Genomic DNA, 22,346 nt, shown 5'->3' with positions numbered 1-22,346 from the left:
CATGTCCAGGATAATTGGAGTAAGTCTTTGCTCCACTACCTGCTATCACCAAGCCAATTTTAGATGCAATTAGACACTTTGTCTTGGATCCCATGTATCTTAAGCTTTTGACCAGCCTACACGTGGGACCTTGTCAGAAGCCTTACTGAATTCCACATGGATGTCTACCTCCCTGGCATCATCAATCTTTTTTGTTACATTCTCAAAAAAACCCACAACAAATAGAGATCAAACTTAATCAATCCAAATTATACTTAAGTTAAATGAACTTTCAGCCTAGTCTTTCAGAATGTCTTTCAGCCTAGTTTCAAACACATAGATGTAGTATTATGCCAACATTATGGCCCTTAAATACACCTCCAGTATAATAGTTAAAATAGCTTTTCTGTAACTGTTCAGCTTTCATTGTCTGGCAGACATGTTTTCCCTCTCTCATTACTTTGTAGCCTAATCCAGTCTGTGGTAGTGCCATACAGGTGCTAGCAATCTTCGAGTACTTCAGCCAGCTGGTTGCACAACACAATGCTCTGGGAATGCTGGCTAAAATTCTTCTTCTCTAGTTCAAGTATGTTGACGTGAATTGCAGCATGCCTTCTGACACTTGGCAGAAATAAGTTAACTCAACACAGATCAGAAAAGGAATCTTGGATGAGCCCGGCCTCGATGGCCCCATACCCAGTGGCATAAATCATTAAGTCAGACAACAGCTGCATTCTGCAGGCATTTTCAGCATATCTTCATTCATCAAAAAACACAAAACAAAACTTTACGAAAAAAAAAGCAGCAGACTACATCCAGATTGCTACAAGACTAGAGTGCAGTGTCCCAATAGACCGCTTGCTTCCTACCAAATTTACTGCAGAGTTTGCAACTGGCTCCAAAATACCCTAACTTTATAGATCTCAAGCAGCTGTATTCCAGGTGTAAAGATGGTGGTTAGGCTTTTTTGGTTGTTGTTCAGTTATGGCCAGAGGGGCACTGTGAGTCTTGGGAGGGTGTAGCAATTAGCTACCATGATGAATGAGGAATTTAATTGATATGGAAAGATGAAAAATATTGACACTGGCTCTTTGATACCTAATTGGAAAAGGTTATCTAACTAAAACTTATACAGGAAAGGAATATAAAACAAAGTCCTTGTAGAACAAGTTACTAGAGAAGGTAAAGAAAAAGATATCATATTTCAGGTAGATGGCTGTATTTCAGAAGCACTTCCAGCGTTTCCCATTTTTACTTCAGATTTCCAACATCTGTATATTTTGTTTTCCGATTACGTGGAGAATGTCAAGAATGCAAGAAACAAAAGCAGGAAGAGGCCAGTTGAGCTTTCACGAGGGTAATGTCACTCAATGAGTTTAGAGCTGGTCTTTTACCTCAGCTTTACTTTTCTGTGATATTCAAAAATCTCTTGCTTTTGAAATCATTTCTGTTCTTAAAAATAATGCAGTGTGAGCTAATAAAATTTAATGACACACTGACATAATGATATCAACATGCTACTATATTTATATACTTAATTTATCCATATTTTTGCAGGTCGGAACTCTGAACATACGTTACTGAGGCCAAGTTTCTCTTACATAATGAAGTCTGTCTAATCAGTTCTCTGTAAAGTATATGTTTTCAGCAGTTAATCATGTTCTGTGATTTTTGCAAATTGAAGGGTTGTAGTTAAAGTTTCCAGAAATGCTAATGAGAGTGCAGGTGATCTTGGCAGATTCCTCATGCCTTTACTAGTAACAGTAATTTTTAAAGCCCGCTGCTGAGCGGGATGAAGAATTGCCTATATAGGAGAGATAGACCAATCACTGCCATGAACTATCTGGACTTCCCAACAGTGAGGGAGAGAGGAGGTTGATGGCATATTTAAATCGTAAGGATAAAACTTACTAACATTCATTTGCTCCAGAGCAAGTCTAAGTCTTTTACAACTGTATCAGTGCTGTTTTCTGCTCTGAACCAAACTCAAAAATTTCATCAACCAAGTTGTACATGATGCTGCCAATTACACTCACTGTGATGAAGTGCTTTGAGAGGCTGGTCATGACCAGAATCAACTCCTGTCTAAGTACGGACCTGGACCTGTTGCAATTTGCCCATTGCCACAACAGGTCTACAGTAATCTTACTGGCTAAGCACTCAGCCTCAAATCAACTGGGCAATAGTTTTACCTACGTCAGGCTGCTCTTTGTTAATTACAACTCAGCATTCAACACCATCATACCCTCAGTACTAATCAACAAGCTCCAAAACCTCAGCCTCTGTACCTCCCTCTGCAACTGGATCCTTGACTTCCTCACTGGGAGACCAGTCAGTGCAGATTGCAAATAACATCTCCTCACAGACAATCAGAGTTAGTGCATCTCAAGAATGTGTGCTTAGCCCCCTGCTCTATGCCTATGACTGTGTAGCTACACACAGCTCAAACACCATCTATTAATTTGCTGATGACACAACTATTGTTGGTAGAATTTCAGATGGTGTTGAAGAGATTGTATCCAGAGAGCCGTGCCTGCCACGTGACAGCACTGCCCTCACCTGGTCGGAAGTCACACCACCTGCCATTCAACTTTTCGCACCTCCCAACTAATCAATGCACACTTAACCATTGGCCACCTTAATTGGATTAACCCGTCTAGCACCAAGCCGTTGGCCTCCCGGTGAATCACCTGGGCTGGACCATCCAGTCCCCTGACCTATAAAGGGTGCTACATGTGCTTGGCTCGCTCTCTTTTGCCATCCTCAAGGGACCCACTGTTTCAATCCAGGCTGAAGACTGCAGAACAGCACTGGAGACACGTGGTAAGGTGTGCATTGAATAGGGTTGTGGGAGCATTTATTGTTGTTCCTTTAGCAAAGAGCCATGCCTGCTCGTAGTCAAGGGGTGGCAGGTATTGTAGTTACTTTTCCCTTGCTTGTATGTGTACCCGTACTCCGTCCCCACACCGTTTTCCTGTGTATTGTACTGCCGACCCGACTTTTCCCATGCTCGTCTATTCTAAGCACGTTTGTGCAAATATTGTAGCCGCTTGTGTTGTTCCCAAGCTTTTTCTCCCCTTGTAAATAAACTCCTTATTATTAAAACTGTGTGTCCAGAGCTCTTGCCTTTGAGACCCAAAGAATCTTTCTCATTTCCATTACAACAGAGGTGTACAGGAGTGAGATAGATCAGCTGGTTGAGTGGTGTCAGAACAACAATCTTGTACTCAACATCAGTAAGACCAAGGAATTGATCAGAAAGGGTAAGTCGAGGGAACACACACCAGTCCTCATCGAGGAATCAGCAGTGGAAAGGGTAATCAATTTGGTATGACACCAAAGACTCTTGCAAATTTCTACAGATGTACCGTGGTTTCAACACCATCTGGCGTAGAGAAGCCACTGTACAGGATCAGAAAAGATGCAGAAAGTTGTGAATTCAGCCGGCTCCATAATGGACACTAACCTCCCCAGCATTGAGGGCATCTTCAAAAGGCAATGCCTCAAAAAGTTGGCATCCAAGATTAAAGACCCCCATCACCCAGTATATGCCCTCTTCTCATTGCTAACATCAAGGTGGTGGTACAGGAGCCTGAAGATACACACTCAATACTTTAGGAATGGATTCTTCTCCTCTGCAATCAGATTTCTGAATGAATAATGAATGGACACTATCTCAATACTTCCTTTGCTCTTTCTTTGCACTACTTATTTAATTATTTAAAAATATATTTCTTACTGAAATGTATAGTTTATTATAATGTATTTCAATGTACTGCTGCTGCAAAACAACAAATTTCACGACATATGCCAGTGATATTCAACCTGATTCTGATTCTAATGCTGGTACGACTGCATCTGAAACATTATGTTCAGATATGGTCACACTGTTATAGGAAAGATGCATTAAGCTGGAAAGAGCGCAAAGAAGATTTACAAGGATGTTTGGGGCACTGAGTTATGGAGAGAGATTGGGCAGATGGAACTTTATTCACTGGAGCATAGGGGAATGAGGGGTGATCTTACTGAGGGGTACAAATAAGGTGAATGTACACAGTCCTTCCCCCCCCCCCCCCAGGAATGGAGAATCAAGAACTAGAAGACAAAAGCTTAGGATGAGAGGAAAGGAATTTAATAAGAACCTTAGGGGCAACTTTTTCACCTAAGTGGTCAGTAAATGGAACGACCTATCAGAGGAAATGATAGAGGCAGATACATTTAAAAGAAACTTGGACATGTACAGGGTTGGAAAAGTTTAGAGGGATCTGAGCCAAATGTGGGGGAAGAGGGACGAGTGTAGATGGGAATTGTGGTTGGCATTGACCAGTTGGGCTGAAGTGCCTGTTTCCAATTATATAACTAACTTTTCTACCAACTCTTCAATTCCATTCTCAAGTATTTTATCTGCATTCCTGGTGATAGATTTGAGTTCAACATTCATTATAAGCCCACAGACACCCACATTTACAAAGCTTCTTAGCTGCTTCCATTCCCTTCTACCAGTCTGTTTTAATGACCATACCTTCCACACTGATGTTTCTAAGACATCCCCCCTGCTGTTTATCTGTGATTCCACCTAACTCGACAAGACCGGAGTACACAACTGCTTCATCCCCTGGACTGCTCTTGGCCTTCTCCCATCTAGATAAAAGATCATGATCCTCTGGTCTTCGCCCTTATCCTTCCATCAGTCCATTCTGCACCCCCAACACCAATTCAACCATTACCATCTTTAATTTCCGCAAACACCTTCCCTTCTTTTCCCCTTTCAACATTACAGAGAGACCACTCCCTCCACATGGTCTTTTCCATTCCTCCATTTCTACCAACTGCTCCCCTTCTCATGGAAGTTTCCTTTGCAACTTCTTCCCTTCCCAGTATCCAGCGATGCAAACAGTCCTTCTAGTTGATAGCCATTCAAATAGATCCACTAGAACTTAGATTTCTGCATTCAGAGCTCACCACGTGGTCTCCGATGCAGTGAGGAAAACCAAGTACTGATTGTGGGACAACTTTGCAGAACCTTTCTTCACATTACAGACTGCTGCTGAGCTCCATTCACCAGTCACATTAATTTACTGTCTCACTCCCATTCTAACCTCTGTTTACACTTCTAAATTACTCCAACCACACTCCACATATGACTAAGGAACAGTACCTCACCTTCCACTTAGGCAAGTTCATCAACATTCATGACTCATCTCTAATTTCACCAGAGTCATTTGTTAGGTCATCCCAGAGTCAAACATATTACTGTCACCTATAGGCCAGACTGGGTAAGGGTGGCAGATTTCTTCCCTGTAAAAGCATCAGTTAACCAAATGGGAATTCCCAACAAAATAGTAACCACTGGGTATATTTAAAGCAGAGGTTGACAGGCTCTTGATTAGTAAGGACATCAAAAGTTATGGGAAGAAGGCAGGAGAATGGGATGGAGGGGAATAATAAATCACCATGATGGAATGGCAGAGCAGACTTGATAGGCTGAATGGCCTAATTCTACTGCTATGTCTCATGACCTTATGATTAAATAAACAAGGTTTTACTTTCAGAAAAAAGTCATACTATTAACTGAAGTTAGGTGCCTGGCTACGATGGTGAGATTTGAACTCACTGGAATATTCATCTAGCCCTTGGGATTACTAAACTGACAACATACCTATGCCATCACCATATCCATTCTGTAAGACAACTTGCATCTTTAACTGTCTTTCTCTCTGTACACAAGTTGCCTTACCTGCTGAATATTTTCAGCATTCTCCTTTCATTATTATAAATACAGGGGTTGGAGAAGGTAAAGCTGGAGAGAGAAAAATGACTCATCATCCTGCAGTTGGACATTTCCTACCTTGACCTTAAGGGTAGATAAGATGCACAAAACACCCTTCCAGCTAAACAGAAAGCAATCTGTTCTGAAGAGGGCAGGGTAGGACAAAGCACATGGAGGGAAGGCTGGGCTCCAGAGGAAGAGGGCAGGTCAAGAACACACAAAACACATCATCCTGCAACCACTTGTCTTCCCTTTGAATCAGAATCAGGTTTATTATCATGCAGTACAATGCAATACATGATAATGTAGAAAGAAAAAAGTAAATCAATTACAATAAGTATATGTATATTAAATCGTTAAGATTAAAAATAGTGCAAAACAGAAATAATACAGGTGTTCCCCGTTTTTTGAATGTTCGCTTTACGACACCTCGCTGTTACGAAAGACCTACATTAGTTACCTGTTTTCGCTAACAGAAGGTGTTTTCACTTTTACAAAAAAAGGCAGTGCGCGAAAAAGACAGCACGGGAGCAGCCAAGTTCCTTCCCTGGAACTGCATTCTAGCCGGCATTGCTTCAACATGTGCCTGTGAGCATCTGTGCTTTATGTCGATTTATTTTGTGCAGCCGTTAGCAAGATGAGTTCTAAGGTATCGGAAAAGCCTAAAAGAGCTCATAAGGGTGTTACATTCAGTGTAAAACTAGACATAATTAAGTGTTTCGATCGTGGTGAATGAAGTGAGGACAAAGTGAGTTTGGCTTGTGGAAGTTGACAAAGATGATATTGAAGAGGTTTTGGCATCCCATGACCAAGAACTGATCGATGAAGAGCTGATGCAATTGGAAGAGGAAAGGATAACAATCGAAACCCAACGCAGTAGCGAACGGACGGAAAGTGAAGTCGTCCAGGAACTGAACGTGAAGCAACTTCGTGAGATTTTCGCTGCGGTTGACAACGCAATGATTACAGAAAAGTACAACTTTAATTTTGATAGGGTACGTAGGTTTAGGGCATATTTGCAGGATGGTTTGAGTGCTTACAAAGAACTGTATGATAGAAAAATGTGCAAAGCTAAGCAGTCAAGCATACTCATTTTTCAAGCCTTCCACATCAGCCACAACAGACGACGAACCTCAACCTTCATCATCGAGGCAGGCAGACATAGAAGATGACCTGCCTGCACTGATGGAAACAGATGATGATGAGATGACACCCCAGTCTCCTCTACCTCCCACTACCCCAACCTCCGATGACTCTGCCTAACACACCATCATCAATGTGCTCACTGTCTTCCCAATTCCGGTAAGTGATACTACACCGTACATATATTATTTCTACTTTATATAGGCTGTGTAGTTATCATATCATTCCTGCTTTTACAATATGTCACTATTATTTTAGGTTTTGTGTGTTATTTGGCATGATTTGGTAGGTTATTTTTTGGGTCTGCAAACGCTCACAAATTTTTCCCATATAAATAAATAGTAATTGCTTCTTCACTTTACGACATTCCGACTTACGAACCATTTCATAGGAATGCTCTACCTTCGGATGGCAGGGGAAACCTGTATATTAAAAAAAGTGAGATAGCGTTCTTGGGTTCAATGTCCATTTAGGAATTGGTTGATAGAGAGGAAGAAGCTGTTCCTGAATTGCTGAGTGTGTGCCTTCAGGCTTCTGTATCTCATTCCTGATAGTAAGAAGAAGAAGAAGAGGGCATGCCCTGGGTGTTGGGGGCTACAGTGACAACAGTAAACTACAGTGACAAAAGTAAACATCATGAGCTCAAACTATCTCTTTAAAGAGCTTAATCGAAGCGTTTTAAAAAGTGCACTGTATAGATCAGGGTTTCTCAACTAGGGTTCCGTGAGAGATTGTGATTTTAAAAAATAAACATCATTTTTTGAACAGCGTGACACTAGCGCTCACAGTGGTGGGTCGTGACTGAGCAGCCCAGCTATCAACCTCATTAGAGGTCTCTCAGCCTAGTATGGCAATGTGCAGTATAACTGTGTTTATTTGGTTGAATCCTTTCACTCCCGAATTATCTCCCCCAACTTACCCTTCCACATCATCAACTGACTTAGAGAAGCGAACAAACTCTACCAGTGTAGTAGAAAATTGGAGGGAAATTTTCATTCTAAGGATAGTCCAGTGTGGTAATATTTGAAGAGGTGGTGTGAAATGGAAGAGAAGGATTCTGGGTTTAGGCCTCTGGACAATTTTGATAAAGGATAATGAAGAATTATAATCCTGTGAGTTATTTCACTGTAGTAGTGCAACAACGGACACAAAGAGTCCATCTTTACAATGAAAGCTACTTATCAATGGGTTTTACATGGACTGGTGATCCAAGTTGTCCTATTCCGTGGCAAGCAACTTACAAAGCAGCAATGGCTCCAGCAAAACTGAAAAGACACTTAACTGCAAATCACAGCCATATGGCACGTAAAAATGCTGATTATTTTGACCAGCTATTGGAATCTCAAAACAGAGTAAAGTTTTTGTTAATAAAGTCAGTCGTAAAAAAATTCAAGAAGCAAGTTAGAAAAAACACAAAATGCTGGCAGAACTCAGCAGGCCAGACAGCATCTATGGTTTCTTCACAGAGAGGTGCTGATGTCAAAAACTCTTGGAGATGAAATGAAAAAAGTTCTGGATGATGCTACAAAAATGGTTAACTTTATTAAACAAAAACCAGTTCTCTCGAGAATGTTTAAAAAACTGTGTAAACATGGACAAAGAACATACCAATCTCCTGCTACATACAATATTCGGTGGCTTGGCAGAGGAAGAGTTCTCAACAGGGTGTTTGAGCTGAAAGGTGAATTGCAGGAGTACTTTCAAGAAAATAGTAGGCCAGATTTTGCTGAGTGCTTTGAAGTTGAAGAATGGCTGCAGAAACTAGCTTACTTAGCAAACATTTTTCATCATATGAACCAGTTGAACAAGTCCCTGGAGAAAATGTTTTGACTTTGAGTGACAAGATTCTTGGATTTAAAAGGAAACTGAATCTTTCGAAAAATCATGTTGCAAAAGGAAATCTTGAAATGCTTCCACTGCTGCTTGGGCTTGAGAGTGAGGAAGGATATCAGAAAGTCTCGAATCCTATTGAAAACCACCTGGCAGAACTGCAGAAAAAAATTGAATAGTATTTTCCCTCCCGTTCAACACAAGTGTATGACAGGATGAGGGACCCTTTATCTGAATGTTCAGCCTGATAACTTGACTTTGAGAGAACAGGAAGAACTTTGTCAGCTGCATTCAAGATGAGACTTACTGATCTGCCCTTGGACAAATTCTGGATTTCTGTGAATAGAAGAGTATCCTACCGTTCAATGGAAAACAATGAACTTTTTGCTGCAGTTTTTACAGTTCACATTTGTTAGCAAGCTTTTTCTTGTTTGACAAACATCAAGAGCAAGTATAGAAATGGTCTAATTTCAGTTGAAGATGAAATCCGTGTGACTTTATTTCAAGTCTGACCAGAACTGAGTATTTGTGCAGCAAAAAAATAGCACAAGTTTCACATGCTATGTCTTAAATATTTGAGTCTGATCACTTTGTAAGAAAAAGTTTTTTCAAAGTCTTGTATAAAATTGTGATTTTTATTCATGTTGTTTTGGCTTATGGTTTTTAGCAACTTTACTAGTCAACATTGTCAATAAACTTTTATGTTGTAAATAGCATTAATTAAAATCAATTTACAAACTTTATTTAAATTAAATCTACCAAGCCTACTTTAGAAAAATTAAATCCCATTTTGGCTTAAGCCAGTTATTTAACAGAAATTTATTATGTTTGCATTATATGTTTTTAAAATTTATGAAGGGAAAGAAAGATTAATTTCAAGAAAGGTAAGCTAAGCTTAATTATGTTTTTTTTCCCCCAGAAAGGTTAGCTAAAAATTCATTCTGTACCTAAAGGAGCACGACAATTATTTTTGGATCAATATTATCTACAACTTACTGACCATGCTAATGTACCATGAGTTGTAGATATAATCTTTTTTTTTTACGCAGAGGCTCTGAAAATTATTTCAAGGGTTCCTCCAGGGCAAAAAGATTGAGAAAGGCTGGTATAGATGCTAGGGTTTGTACTTTACTTCATTCAAAATCATGTTTAAGAATACTTGGATATTTATAACAGCTGAGTATCTCTAATGGAGAGAAAAGCATGTGAATGATGTAAGAGTGTGAGTACTGAAACGGGCAAAGCTTTAAAACGTTCCTCTTTCTGTGTGTTCTGCACACAAATCAACTCTCTTTCACCGAAGGCTGAGGAAGCACAAGAGGGGAGGGAAAAAGAAGCAGCTTTGTAGAAGAGACACATGACAGACATACAACTGTGCAGTGACAGCAAGATTGAGCAGAAATAGGCAGTGATTTCTTTGATTCTCTACATCCTTTCATATCCTTTTCTGAAAGTTATCACATTTTTTCCAGGTAAGAAGCACCAATGAAGTTTCACTACAGGAGCTTATTAGAGCCACGTTTATTGATGCACCGTCTTGTTTAACGTCTCACCCTGGAGACAACACCATCACCAGGACAGTACTCTCAAATCTGAAAACTACACTTAGCCTGAGCATTACTACTTGAGTTGCTAGTTGAAGATGTGTACATTAAATCTTCTGACTCAAAGACAAATATGTACTGACTATAATAAGTTGGCAAACTGATGTGAGGAGACAGAACCAGGAAATGGAAAATATATCATGGTAATTTATTCCTGGAAGTATCACCCTTACTTAATGAACTTAATAGATTTCTGAAGTATGACTGTTAACTCAGTCACTTCTTATACCTTTAACATAGTGACCTAATTAACCTTCTTTTCAATAATTTCTTCTCATTTCCCAAAAGCACAAAATAAATTCACTTAATAAAATAGTAAATTTTCTATTGTTTGTCTGCTGGCCAGTACATGCAACCTTTTTGTAATATGACATTACTAGTCCTACGGTCCACTAATGTTTGTCAGGTGTGGCAGGTAGTGGTTATAGTATTGGACATGCTATCCACAGGTCATGTTTAACTTCTTCCACTGAATCTCAGCCTTACTGAAACAACTGGGTCGCATGCAGGTGTAAGCTGCTATAAACCCCAGCTGGACCATTACATTCCATGGGAAAGCTGTCTGCCATGCTCAACCTAATCTGGCAACCATAAAGTCCTCCTACGTAATCATTAATGCTTTCAGATTGAGGAGAACAGTAAATGAAAATGGTATCGTTGCTGTTGCCCCCCCCCCATTTCAAAAACAAATATGTAGAAATAATTTACCAATTAGGAAACTCTGCCTCAATGAGCTAGGTTACTAATCAAATGCTTCCATATCAGATATACACCCGAATTTTTTTCTTAAATTTACAGAACTTAAAAAAAGGGAGGGAAATGATTTATAGAGGATAAAATTCAATTATATAACTCCTGGTACCTTCTCCACCATAAACACAGTCACAGCTCATCCAATTTTCACTTTATTACCTGATCCCTGTACTTCTGATTTTTTTTTTTGAGTACAAAAAATCTAGGTCAGCCTGAAATATGAAGTGACCGAACTTCTCCTTATTCTGAGACAGATAACTCTAAGAAGTCACAAATCAGATGAAAACCTTTCACTAAAGATTTAAATGGTCAACTTTGTTTTCCTCCACAGTTTTAGATTTCCGCACAGGGGATAGAGCCTCACAACAGCCCCTCAGAAAGTCATGTTTAAATAATTTTCACTTCTATTACTTTAAGTTCCGGGGAGCAAAGGACCAATCTATTCAATCTTTCCTCACAAAAATCTTCCTTCATTTAAGAAATTGATTTAATGAACATTCTACTCACTGTTTCCAAGGCAAGCATATCTACACAATTCCCCAGGTATAGGCTTAAAGACCCCAGCACTTGTAACAAGACCCTTGTACACTGCACTTCATACCTCTTGCAATAAAGGTCTCTTCACTTGTTTTACCTGCAGGCTAATCTTGTGACTACTACACAAGGATAGCCATAACTCAACAGCAGCAATCATTAGTCCTAAACCACTGAAATAATATTCTATATTTAATCTGTAAAATAATGCAGATTTTGAGAATGGTTGTCTATTACCATGGAAATTTTTATCATCAAATAGACTGAATAAAGCATACTGAGCAAAGGTATCCTTGAGGATAAATTCATGCAATTTATTCAAGGCATTTTCCAAGAACACACTATAGAATCAATCATTGAACATTGGATTATTTTACATAAAATACTCAGGTATGGAATTAGACTGGAATCAAGGCTTGAAATTGCAACAAATAATAGTCAGTCTAAGAACTGGGAATACTTCAGGAATAAAGATGACATAAAAAATTAATAAAAGGAAGGCATATGGAAGGTATGCCAGTAGGAAATACAAAGAAATTTTATGAGCTTCTAGAACTATGCAAAGTGGAAAACAGTAGCAAAACATTGGTTCTGTAACAGCTGAAATGGAAATCAATAGTGGTTGTTGATTTGAGGGTGTGTTAACAAGACAGTAACATTCAGGGATTTTAAGAACTAGATATCTCGTAGCTGACAATCTCTTGCTCTACTTCCAAAACATCTCCAAATGGAAGTATTCTAGCACAGTGGTCCTCAACCGCTGGGCCACGAAAAAATGATATGATTTGGTGATATGAAACGATATGAGTCAGCTGCACCTTTCTCATTCCCTGTCACGCCCACTGTTGAACTTGAACACACGTGAGTCATCAGTCGCCTAAACGCAGCGATACCCTAGCGCCAGGGATCATTGGTTGGCCTTGGGTAACCGGACACCTCATGCGGCTGGCGGGAAGTGCCATTGCTACTGGCCTGGAGCGCGGAGAGATGGGCGCCGCCTCTAAGTCTGTTTAGCACACCGAATGTTCATGGGTAACCCAGTGCTAAAATATTCGCAGACGACCTAATTCGGGCTCAGGGTTTCGTAAGTAGCAGAGCAGCTACCTCGCTGTGATCTGCTAGAAGTCATCCCTCGAGCCAAACTGTTGTCAGCCGATAGATCCAACCTACCTACCTGTGGGGGGGGGCAGGCACATGCCCTGTTGCACTCCTCGCTTGGTCAGTTACTCTCTCCAGACTGCAACCGCCGGGGCCCCGGCACAGGGACCTCAGGCCCTTACCCCACCCACGACCACCTGCACCTGGCCAAGGCGTCTGGTGGCAGGCTGTCTAATGAGGCAATGAAGCCCTCAAATCTGCTTCAGCATCTTAAGTCCAAGCACCCTGCACTTAAAGACAAACCCATTGAGTTTTGAGCAAAGAAAACGTGAACAAGCAGGGCAGAAGCAAGTGCTGAGAGCCACGAAAACTAAATTGCGGAATAGACTGGACATAAGGAACCCCTTTGAGAATCACTGTCTCTCATCACCCCTGGATGGGACCATCTTGTTGCAGGGAAACAAGGCCAGGGCTCCCACTGATTCGGCAATATTGGTGTGTTGCAATGATTTTATATGTTCATATGAGGAAAATATGCATTGTGTGTTTAATATCCAAACGATACTTAAAATGTTATCAACAACACACACAAAATGCTGGTGGAACACAGCAGGCCAGGCAGCATCTATAAGGAGAAGTACTGTCGACGTTTCGGGCCGAGACCCTTCGTCAGGACTAACCGAAAGGAAAGATAGCAAGAGATTTGAAAGTAGTGGGGGGAGGGGGGAAATGCGAAATGATAGGAGAAGACCGGAGGGGGTGGGATGAAGCTAAGAGCTGGAAAGGTGATAGGCTAAAGTGATACAGAGCTGGAGAAGGGAAAGGATCATGGGACGGGAGGCCTTGGGAGAAAGACGGGGGGGGGGGGGGGAATAAGCATCAGAGGGAGATGGAGAACAGGCAAACAACTAAATATGTTAGGGATGGGGTAAGAAGGGGAGGAGGGGCATTAATGGAAGTTAGAAGTTAAAAATGCTAACCCCTTCTCACAATTCCTCCGTCTCCGCCGCATCTGCTCTCAGGATGAGGTTTTTCATTCCAGGACGAAGGAGATGTCTTCCTTTTTTAAACAAAGGGGCTTCCCTTCCTCCACCATCAACTCTGCTCTCAAACGCATCTCTCCCATTTCCCGCACATCTGCCCTCACCCCATCAACCCGCCACCCCACTCGGGATAGGGTTTCCCTGTCCTCACCTACCACCCCACCAGCCTCCAGGTCCAATGTATAATTCTCCGTAACTTCTGCCACCTCCAACGGGATCCCACTACCAAGCACATCTTTCTGTTCGCAGGGATCGCTCCCTACGCGACTCCCTTGTCCACTCATTCCCCCCCATCCCTTCCTACCGATCTCCCTCCTGGCACTTATTCTTGTAAACGGAACAAGTGCTACACCTGCCCTTACACTTCCTCCCTCACCACCATTCAGGGCCCCAGACAGTCCTTCCAGGTGAGGCGACACTTCACCTGTGGGTCGGCTGGTGTGGTATACTGCGTCCGGTGCTCCCGGTGTGGCCTTTTATATATTGGTGAGACCCGACGCAGACTGGGAGACCGTTTCGCTGAACACCTATGCTTGGTCTGCCAGAAAAAGCAGGATCTCCCAGTGGCCACACATTTTAATTCCACGTCCCATTCCCATTCTGATATGTCTATCCATGGCCTCCTCTACTGTCAAGATGAATCCAAACTCAGGTTGGAGGAACAACACCTTATATACCGGCTGGGTAGCCTCCAACCTGATGGCATGAACATTAACTTCTCTAACTTCTGTTAATGCCCCTCCTCCCCTTCTTACCCCATCCCTGACATATTTAGTTGTTTGCCTGTTCTCCATCTCCCTCTGGTTCTTCCCCCCCCCCCCCCACTTCTTTCTCCCGAGGCCTCCCGTCCCATGATCCTTTCCCTTTTCCAGCTCTGTATCACTTTCGCCGATCACCTTTCCAGCTCTCCTACCATTTCGCATTTCCCCCTCCCCCCACTACTTTCAAATCTCTTGCTATCTTTCCTTTCGGTTAGTCCTGACGAAGGGTCTCGGCCCGAAACGTTGACAGTACTTCTCCTATAGATGCTGCCTGGCCTGCTGTGTTCCACCAGCATTTTGTGTGTGTTGTTGTTTGAATTTCCAGCATCTGCTAATTTCCTCGTGTTTGCTCTTAAAATGTTATGATGCTAAGTTATAATTGAGTTATCACTATATTCATGCGAGGAAAATATGCACTGTGTGTTTAATATTAAATTCATTAGATAAACTATTTTAGAAATGAAAGAAAGTGTATTAGCCACTTACAAGTGACTTACAGTTGACTTATTACCTATATTCCGGTTGTGATCAACAAACCCCCACCCCCTGTTGGCTGGTCCGCAAGAATATTGTCAATATTAAACCGGTCCACAGTGCAAAAAAGGTTGCTGACCCCTGTTCTAGCAAGATTAAAAGATGCCAAGGATATTAAAATATCATTTTGGGAAGCTTTTCCATGTGAAAATACAACATAACAGAATGCTTTGATTAAAACTTAATCAAAACTTGAAGGTATTTAGCAATTAAAAATAACATTTGTGAAAGGATTTAATCATTGATGAGACCGTATCTATTAAGTCTGCATATTCCTTACCTCCATTCTGAGTAATATAACGAACCCATGGTAAAGCCTGGTAGCCACTTTTCTCAATGATCTTTAAGTAGCGAACCTGAGCAGAAGAAAATAGACTTCGGTGAAATAGCCAAACACATTAAGATATTTATCTTAAGTTTTTTTGCAACACAGTTTGTAGCTTTAGGATAAAGTCAATATACAAGCTTGTGTTGTCTCAGCTATCTAGAACCTACATCATTTCACAGTACTGAATTTAATGGAGAACAGTTTCAAGGCACTTTCCTGTTGCAGCACAAGGTTCAGAAACTAGTTGGAAAGAAAACCATGTGTGGTGAACACCAATTTACTAGTACCCAAAAGATGAAGTTTTACCATTACTTACGTGAACATTACCAACATTTTGAAGTGCTCTGAAACTTAAATAGATTCACTTTTGACATCCTTACAGCTGTTAGGATGCCAAATGCTCAGTCCTTGTCCGAGCACTGTCGCATAACTAGGAGAGCTGCTGGCTCTCAGCCCCAGTGACACAGGTTCCAGCCTGACCTCTTTCTATTGACGTGGAATTTCTACATTCTCCCTGTGATGGTGTGGATTTTCTCAGGTGTTTTGATTTCCTCCTACATCTCAAATGTATACTCTGATAAGACTAGTTAACAAGCCTTAGTGTGTATGGTGTATATACTCATTGATCACTAAACAGAGCAACAGCTTTTGGGAAGAATGAGTTAAATCAATAGTTTTAATAAAGAAGTTCCAAGGGGGGTTCAGTGGACAGCAAATACCTGCAATAAGATGTAGCTGCCAAAGTTCAATGAATACATAACTCTTTCAGTTTGTGGGTGGGTGGGGACAAAAATAATGGATGGCACAATGAGATGAGGTCACATCGACACGGAGAGAAGGGACAAGTATTATTCACGAAGGAGTTTAAAAAGATCATTAAGCAGATGAATAGAAGACACAAGGTCTGCAGCAAGGTTTGATACTGATGGTTAAGGAAACAAGTAATCTGGAACACAGGCTCACTTTTTTTTTTAAAAAGAGGAACCTTTTCTTCCCAAACCATGCTTGTGGTTCCTATTCTGTTCCATTTCTACGCCTCTTTACCCATTCTGGTTAATCATACAACCTCACTATATCTGATTAATCCATCACCTCTTTTCTCATCACCATTAAACTCTTGCACACTATCTTCCTCTCACCATTTCCATTTACCTCCATACTTCTTCCCTGGAACAAGTGCCGTTTAGTGATCACAACTTCATAAACTTTATGATACCAATATATAAGAATAAATATGGATCTTGTAGGAGACTATTAAATTGAAACAGGGCAAATTACAAGAACATTAGGCAGGAACAAGGGAAAATAATTAGGAACAGCTGTTTTTGGAAAGTTCACTTCTGCATGGGTGGAGTGTGTTTAAAGATCAACTGCGCTGTCTTCTACACTATCCAGAACACCTCCAATCTTCATTATCATCTGCAGGCTGACAACCCACCCAACTGCAGGAATTGAAAGTAAATTGATCCTTCATTATAAAGGACTGTTTGGGTCTCTGTGGTAGGAATGAAAGGAAATTTCATAATTCAGCATCTGCAGTTTATTTGACCTTGAATTTGACATTCAGATCTATCTAGTACTGCATATGAAATTAATAGATAGGAGCTGAGCGAACTTGCCCAAAACACTCTAAGAGATAGACATCAAAGGAGTTTCCAACGTAACAATGATAATGACATGAAATATTGCACCAGAGAGAGGATTTCATACTATTACTCCAATGCTTGCAGTGCAAGGAGGAAATCATAGCTCTGTGATTACAATACAGATTAGTCAACTGAGCTGTCCTGTCACTTTTACAAAGGCAAATTCCTGTAGATGCAAAGAAATCTCAGACAAAACCCAACAATGCTGTAAAGACTAAGTCAGGCAACATGCGTGGAGCCAGAGCAACAGATTTATCATTTTTTCTCCAAACCCTTGATAAGAAACCATTTCTCTATCAGCCACAACAACTCTAATCCATATCACCCTTTTCTTTATTGTACCTATATGTACATTTCTGCCATTGATTTATCAGTTCTTTTTTCGATGTGATAGTCTGAATATTATTTAATGATCAAATCACCTGCTAGGGGGAATTACAGAGTCACAGTCAGACATCACAGCAAAAGAACATTTGGTCCAACTGATAGATAGATAGATAGATAGATAGATACTTTATTCATCCCCATGGGGAAATTCAACCTTTTTTCCAATGTCCCATACACTTGTAGTAGCAAAACTAATTACATACAATACTTAACTCAGTAAAAAATATGATATGCATCTAAATCACTATCTCAAAAAGCATTAATAATAGCTTTAAAAAAAGTTCTTAAGTCCTGGCGGTTGAATTGTAAAGCCTAATGGCATTGGGGAGTATTGACCTCTTCATCCTGTCTGAGGAGCATGCTCCAAGCTGCCCAAGATTCCTATCTAAGCTAGTTCCATTTGCTCGTGTTTCACTCATAACCCTTTAAACCTTTCCAAGTTTCTTTTAAATTATGTTAATATGCCTGCCTCAACCACTTCCTCTGGCATCTCATTCCACATAATATCCATCCTCTGGGTGAAAAAGTTGCCCTTCAGGTCCTTATTAAATCTCTCTCATCTCACCTTAAACCTATGCCTTTCAGATCTTAATTCCCCAACCCTGGGAAAAAGACCATGCATTCAACCCATCTATGCCCCTCGTGATTTTATACACCTCCATAAGATTAACTTTATTCTCCTAGGCTTCAATGAATAAAATCCCAACCTATTTAACCCCTCTCCATAACCCTTTCCCTTGAGTCCCAGCAATATCTTCACAAACGTCTTTTTCACCTTTTCCTGCTTAATGATATCTTTCCCATAACAGGGTGACCAATACTGAACACCGTATTCCAAATTTAGCCTCACCAACATCTTGTACAACTGCATACAACATCCCATCTTCTGTACTCAGTTCCTTTACTGACGAAGGCCAAGAGCCTTCTTCACCACCCAGTCTACCTGTGATGCCACTTTCAGGGAACCATGTACTCCTAGGTCCCTTTGTTCTACAACACTCACCAGAGACCTACCATTCACTTTGAAAGTCCACCCTTCAGTTGTCTTCCCAAAATACAACACCTTGCACTTATGTGAATTATATTCCATTTGCCATTTGTTGGCTCACTTAACACAGCTGATCATAATCTCTCTGTAAATCCTGATAATCACCTTCAATGTTGATGACACCACCAATATTAGTGTGATTTGCAAGTTTATTAATCATGCCTTGTATATTCCCATCCAAATCACTGACAAATTGCAATGGGCCCCTGGGGGGGAACCACCAGTTACAGGCATACAGTCCCAAAAACAACCTTTTTCATCACCTTCAGATTCCTACCATTAAGCCATCGTGCATCTAACTTGGCAGTTCCCTAGTATATCACTCAATTTAACTTTCTAAAGCAGCCTACCACACAGAACTTTATCAAAGGTCTGTAGACATAGTGTATACAGACCATGCTGACTATCCCTAATCAGCCCCTGTATATCCAAATGTTTGTACATCATATACCTCAGAGTCCCCTCTAGTAATATCTACCACAGATGTTAGACTTACTGGTCAATAGTTCTAGTACTATACCAGTACTCAACTTTTCACTTTTACTTGCATTCTCATATTTAGAATCACCTGTGTATAAATTATACCTTACATACAGTTGAAGTCAGAAGTTTACATACACCTTAGCCAAATACATTTAAACTAAGTTTTTCACAATTCCAGACACTTAATCCTAGAAAACATTACCTGTCTTAGGTCAGTTAGGACCACAACTTTATTTTAAGAATGTGAAATGTCAGAATAATAGTAGAGAGAATGATTTATTTCAGCTTTTATTTCTTTCATCACATTCCCTGTGGGTTAGAAGTTTACATACACTTTGTTAGTATTTGGTAGCATTGCCTTTAAATTGTTTAACTTGGGTCAAACGTTTTGGGTAACCTTCCACAAGCTTCTCACAATAAGTTGCTGGAATTTTGTTCCATTCCTCCAGACAGAACTGGTGTAACTGAGTCAGGTTTGTAGGCCTCCTTGCTTGCACATGCCTTTTCAGTTCTGTCCACAAATTTTCTATCGGATTGAGGGAGGTCAGGGTTTTGTGATGGCCACTCCAATACCTTGACTTTGGTGTCCTTAAACAATTTTACCACAACTTTGGAGGTATGCTTGGGGCCATTGTCCATTTGGAAGACTCATTAATGAGTACAGGATTAATAGTCAGTTACTTAAGAGTGTGGATGAACAGAGGGACCTTGGGGTTTAAATCCATACATCCCTCAAGGTCGCTGCACAGGTTGATAGGGTAGTTAAGAAGGACTATGGGGATGCTAGGCTTCATTAACAGGGGGATTGAGTTCAAGAGTAGAGAGGTCATGTTGCAACTCTACAAATCTCTGGTGAGACTGCACTTGGAGTATTGTGTTCAATTCTGGCCACCTCATTATAGGAAGCTATGGAGAGGGTGCAGAGCAGATTTACCAGGATGTTGCCTGGTTTGGAGAACAAGTCATATGAAGCAAGGTTAGCAGAGCTGGGACTTTTCTCTTTGGAGCGTAGAAGAATGAGAGGGGACTTGATAGAGGTCTACAAGATTATGAGAGGCACAGATAGGGTGGATAGTCAGTACCTGTTTCCCAGGGCACCAATGGCAAACACCAGAGGGCATACGTACAAAATTAAAGGAGGGAAGTTTAGGGGAGACATCAGGGTAAGTTTTTTTTTTTAAACACAGAGGGTTGTGAGTGCCTGGAATGACTTGCCAGGAATGGCGGTGGAGGCCAAAACATTAGGGTTATTTAAGAGCCTCTTGGACCTCTACATAGCACCATCCAGAGACAGAGAAGCAGTTTCAGCGACAGGTTACTATCGATGCAATGCTCCTCAGACAGGATGAAGAGGTCAATACTCCCCAATGCCATTAGGCTTTACAATTCAACCGCCAGGACTTAAGAACTTTTTTTAAAGCTATTATTAATGCTTTTTGAGATAGTGATTTAGATGCATATCATATTTTTTACTGAGTTAAGTATTGTATGTAATTAGTTTTGCTACTACAAGTGTATGGGACATTGGAAAAAAGGTTGAATTTCCCCATGGGGATGAATAAAGTATCTATCTATCTATCTATCTGGACAGGCACATGGATGAAAGAAAAATGGAGAAAAGTTATGGGGTAGTGTGGGTTTAGTACTTTTTGAAAAAAAAAGGATTACCGTAGATTCCGGACTACAGAGCGCACCTGATTAAAAGCCGCTGGCTCTAATTTTAGAAATAAAATCAATTTTTTAATTGTAAAGGCTGCATCGGATTTTAGGCCGCACCGGATTTTAGGCCGCACCGGATTTTCGGCCGCAGGTGTCCCACGTTGTAATATGAGATATTTACACAGAAAGATATTACACGTGAGGATTTTTTTAACTTTTAATTAAATCCATATGGTAACAAAAACAAATACATATTGCAAATGCTTTTTTTCGAACCGTGCCCGTACGCGGCTACTTTTAAATATACGTTGCGTATACTTCTTTACTGAACAACATTCCAATATCTCCTAACGACTGGTAAAAAAATATATATATTGCAGCCTACCAGGAAAAGTTATTGATACCTTTAACTTAAAAGCAGAGTTCGCTCAGATCCAAAGCCGCTCGCGTAATGCGCTCCCTCCCTCCGTCCCGTTTCATCGCAAACCGGCATTTTCCCACAAGACACCGCGAAACCGGGTGTGACGTCATAGCATCCCGCGATGTAGTACAGAAAACAAATATAGTTTAAACTAAGTAGGCAGCACAATGCTTCGAGTGTTTTCCATGTTGATGAGGGTGAGTACAAATGACTGATTTACAATAATTTAATTGTGAAAGTGCGCTTGATTTATCGTACAATTTCATTGGACCTCTGTGAACTACTCATCAATTTTATTGGTCTACTGTTATGAGGCAAAATGTTTACGAGGCGGCATGAAAAAAATCATGCATTAGCCGCTTCGGATTATTGGCCGCAAAGTTCAAAGCTGTTCAAAATGTGGGAAAAAAGTAGCGGCTTAAAATCCGGAATCTATGGTATATGGGTCAGCACAACATGGAGGGCTGAAGGGCCTGTACTGTGCTGTAATATTCTACGGTTCTATTTGCGACCGAGCTTTAACTTCCTAGCTGATGTCTTGAGATGTTGCTTCAATGTATCCACATAATTTTCCTTCCTCATGATGCCATCTATTTTGTGAAGTGTACCAGTCCCTCACACAGCTAAGCATCCCCACAACATGATGCTGCCACCCCCGTGCTTCACGGTTGGGATGGTGTTCTTTGGCTTGCAAGCCTCACCCTTTTTCCTCCAAACATAATGATGGTCATTATGGCCAAACAGTTCAATTTTTGTTTCATCAGATCAGAGGACATTTCTCCAAAAAGTAAGATCTTTGTCCCCATGTGCACTTGCAAACTGTAGTCTGGCTTTTTTATGGTGGTTTTGGAGCAGTGCCTTCTTCCTTGCTAAGCAGCCTTTCAGGTTATGTTGATATAGGACTCGTTTTACTGTGGATATAGATACTTGTCTACCTGTTTCCTCCAGCATCTTCACAAGGTCCTTTGTGTTGTTCTGGGATTGATTTGCACTTTTCGCGCCAAAGTACGTTCATCTCTAGGAAACAGAATGCGTCTCCTTCCTGAGCGGTACGATGACTGCGTGGTCCCATGGTGTTTATACTTGCGTACTATTGTTTGTACAGATGAACATGGTACCTTCAGGCGTTTGGAAATAGCTCCCAAGGATGAACCAGACTTGTGGAAGTCCACAATTTTTTTTTCCTGAGGTCTTGGCTGATTTCTTTTGATTTTGTTTGTAAACTTCTGACCCACTGGAATTGTGATATAGTTAATTAAAAGTGAAATAATCTGTCTGTAAACAACTGTTGGAAAAATTACTCGTGTCATGCACAAAGTAGATGT

At 40.8% G+C, this 22,346-nt stretch overlaps 1 protein-coding gene across 1 annotated transcript in view; it reads right to left on the bottom strand.

Annotated features, from left to right (window-relative positions):
* The window catches only part of LOC140740034 (AP-1 complex subunit mu-1), a 141,742-nt gene that overhangs the window by 28,494 nt on the left and 90,902 nt on the right, over positions 1–22,346 (bottom strand). The window contains exon 11 of the mRNA XM_073068846.1: positions 15,330–15,405. Within this exon, the coding sequence (XP_072924947.1) occupies positions 15,330–15,405 (76 nt within the window). The remainder of the gene's footprint in view (positions 1–15,329; positions 15,406–22,346) is intronic.

This window comes from Hemitrygon akajei, chromosome 16 (genome assembly GCF_048418815.1).
Source record: "Hemitrygon akajei chromosome 16, sHemAka1.3, whole genome shotgun sequence".
Lineage (NCBI taxonomy): Eukaryota > Metazoa > Chordata > Chondrichthyes > Myliobatiformes > Dasyatidae > Hemitrygon > Hemitrygon akajei.
Note: the sequence above shows the minus strand (reverse complement) of the source record. Positions and strands in the feature narration are given on the sequence as shown.